The 2,197-nt window shown below is 46.7% G+C and overlaps 1 protein-coding gene across 1 annotated transcript in view; it reads right to left on the bottom strand.

The window, feature by feature from the left end:
* The window catches only part of cavin4a (caveolae associated protein 4a), a 24,672-nt gene extending 23,008 nt beyond the window's left edge, over positions 1–1,664 (bottom strand). Inside the window, exon 1 of the mRNA XM_056293612.1 lies at positions 1,122–1,664. Within this exon, the coding sequence (XP_056149587.1) occupies positions 1,122–1,529 (408 nt within the window). The 5' untranslated portion in view covers positions 1,530–1,664. The remainder of the gene's footprint in view (positions 1–1,121) is intronic.
* Positions 1,665–2,197: the final 533 nt, after the last annotated feature.

Genomic DNA, 2,197 nt, shown 5'->3' with positions numbered 1-2,197 from the left:
ATACAGTTCCTCATACAGCTCCTCATACAGCTCCTCATACAGTTCCTCATACAGCTACATCTGAATGGGACTTAGGATCTGAGAATCCAGGGAAGAGCTGCACGTGAGCCTCAATACGAACAATAGCATTCCTTCACAGTGACAATATGTATTACCTGCAGAAAACCACAGCAGCACACGTACCAGAATACATTAAACACCAGAACACTTGTACTGGTAGGGTATTCTGGTACTTCTGAGGTCAGTGTCTGTGTGGAGCCAGTTCAGTAAACTGAATGGTGGAATGCGCCACCATCAGCGACCCTCGCTGATGTGTCACTTTTATTTCTAGTCGTCTCCTGCTGTGGCAATGAGCATTTAAACTGTTACAAATAAAACAGAACTTTTGACACTGATGTGAAAGATTTCATTGCTTACTTTTGACCAGATCAATATTAAAACCTCCCTGACAGCCTCAGAGCTTCAGGTTGCTCCAAAGTCTTTAGAAGGAAAGAGATCCTGAAGAACTGTCATTTTCCCTCGATGTGGTTTTTACCACCGTCTCTCCCCCTATTTATTTGGTTACTTGTTTACATTTATTTTCTAATTTTCTTTGCTTTTATTTGATTGTGAAAAGACACTTTTAATTGGGGATGCAATGATACTGGTACTGGTACTGGATATCAGGCTGATACCTGCTTAAAATGGGGTATAGTATCAGAGGTTTATACAAGACTAGAATCCGATATGAAAAGCCGAGTTACATTTCACAAATGAAAGCAAAAGAGCTTGACTTATCAGATGTCGTCACATGGAAGCCTGTATTTCTATAACGATGGAAAGTAACTGATTCTAGCTCCATCATGTTGCCCATCGATTCCAAACTAATGCTCTAGATTTGTTCTGTTTGGTAATGGACCAGAGTTCGGTATCGGCTGATACTCAAAATCGGCATCAGCAGTGAAAAAGCGATATCAGTGCATTCTTACTTTAAATCGCTGTTCCTTAAAAAAGACTATACAGTAATGGTTTTTATTATCAATGATATTAAAGACAACAATTTTGCATATTTTTGGGTGCTTGTCAAACGGTTTCCAACATGTAATTTAGATGACAGTTCCTCTTAAAGCAAGGCGGCCTACCTGATAGATGACCACACGGAACTTGTTGCGGGTGAGCAGCTCGTCCTGCGTCGTCTCCACCTTCTTCACGCGCACATTCTGCTTCTCCACCCGTGTGCGCACCTCCTTTACATTGGCACTGACCTTGCGGGTCTTCTGCAGGAGCTTCTCCACTGTGCCGCTGGTGGAGGTGTGGTCCTTGGCCAGTTTGAGGACGTCTCCCTGGATAGTCTTGATGTTATTCTCCAGCTCCAGCTGCCGCTCTTCCATGCGCTGCTGGCAGGATTGCACATTGTCGATGATTCCCGCCACACGTTCCAGCAGCGACAGGATGGTCAAAGCACTGATGGGGTTCCCGGCCTCATCCTCCACGCCCACGATCTCCAGTTTCTCCTGGACACCGGCTGTGCGATACTTGTGCTGATCCATCACGGGGTTCCGATGAAGAGGAGGTGTTTTGGTCTTCCTCTTGGAAGTCTTGTTGGATGGCTAAGGTGTGGGCGCCCGATGGGTGACTGTGTTGTGGTGAAGTCTGGGATGGAACTGCTGATGCTGCCGGCTGAAAGCCCGCTGACAGAGAGAGGTGAGTCCCAAACCACGGTGACCCCAACTCAGGTCTGGGGACCGGAGGGAGGATACACTCCACCTACTGCTTTTAGAAAGGCTGGAGGGTCCGTGTGTGTGTGGAGTGTGTGTGTGTGTGTGTGTGAGACTGTGTGTGTGTGTATGTGTGTGTGTGTGTGTGAGAGTGTGTGTTGATAGACTGACAGCATTGCATTGCAGGATGCTTACATACGCCGTGCAGCTATAAATACTCCCCTTTGTAAGAAGACACTGAGACTTTTTGGGAAGACATGGAGCAGGGAGGAAGATGGAAATCCCCTCGTCTGTCCACAGCGCCACCACTCTGTTCATCATTTTGTGTTCGCCACAATTCCTGACGTGTTTCTGCAACAGCAGCTGCAGCCTGTTAGCAGATCAACAGAAAGTTTAGAGTTCCCCTAAAGCTGCATGATGACACACAAAGAAAAGCAGTCACACCTGTCTGTCCTGATGAAACACAATGCTGGGATGGGGCACCGAGGGTGTGTGTGTGT

Source organism: Lampris incognitus, chromosome 14 (genome assembly GCF_029633865.1).
Source record: "Lampris incognitus isolate fLamInc1 chromosome 14, fLamInc1.hap2, whole genome shotgun sequence".
Lineage (NCBI taxonomy): Eukaryota > Metazoa > Chordata > Actinopteri > Lampriformes > Lampridae > Lampris > Lampris incognitus.
This window is presented reverse-complemented; position numbering and strand designations above follow the sequence as displayed.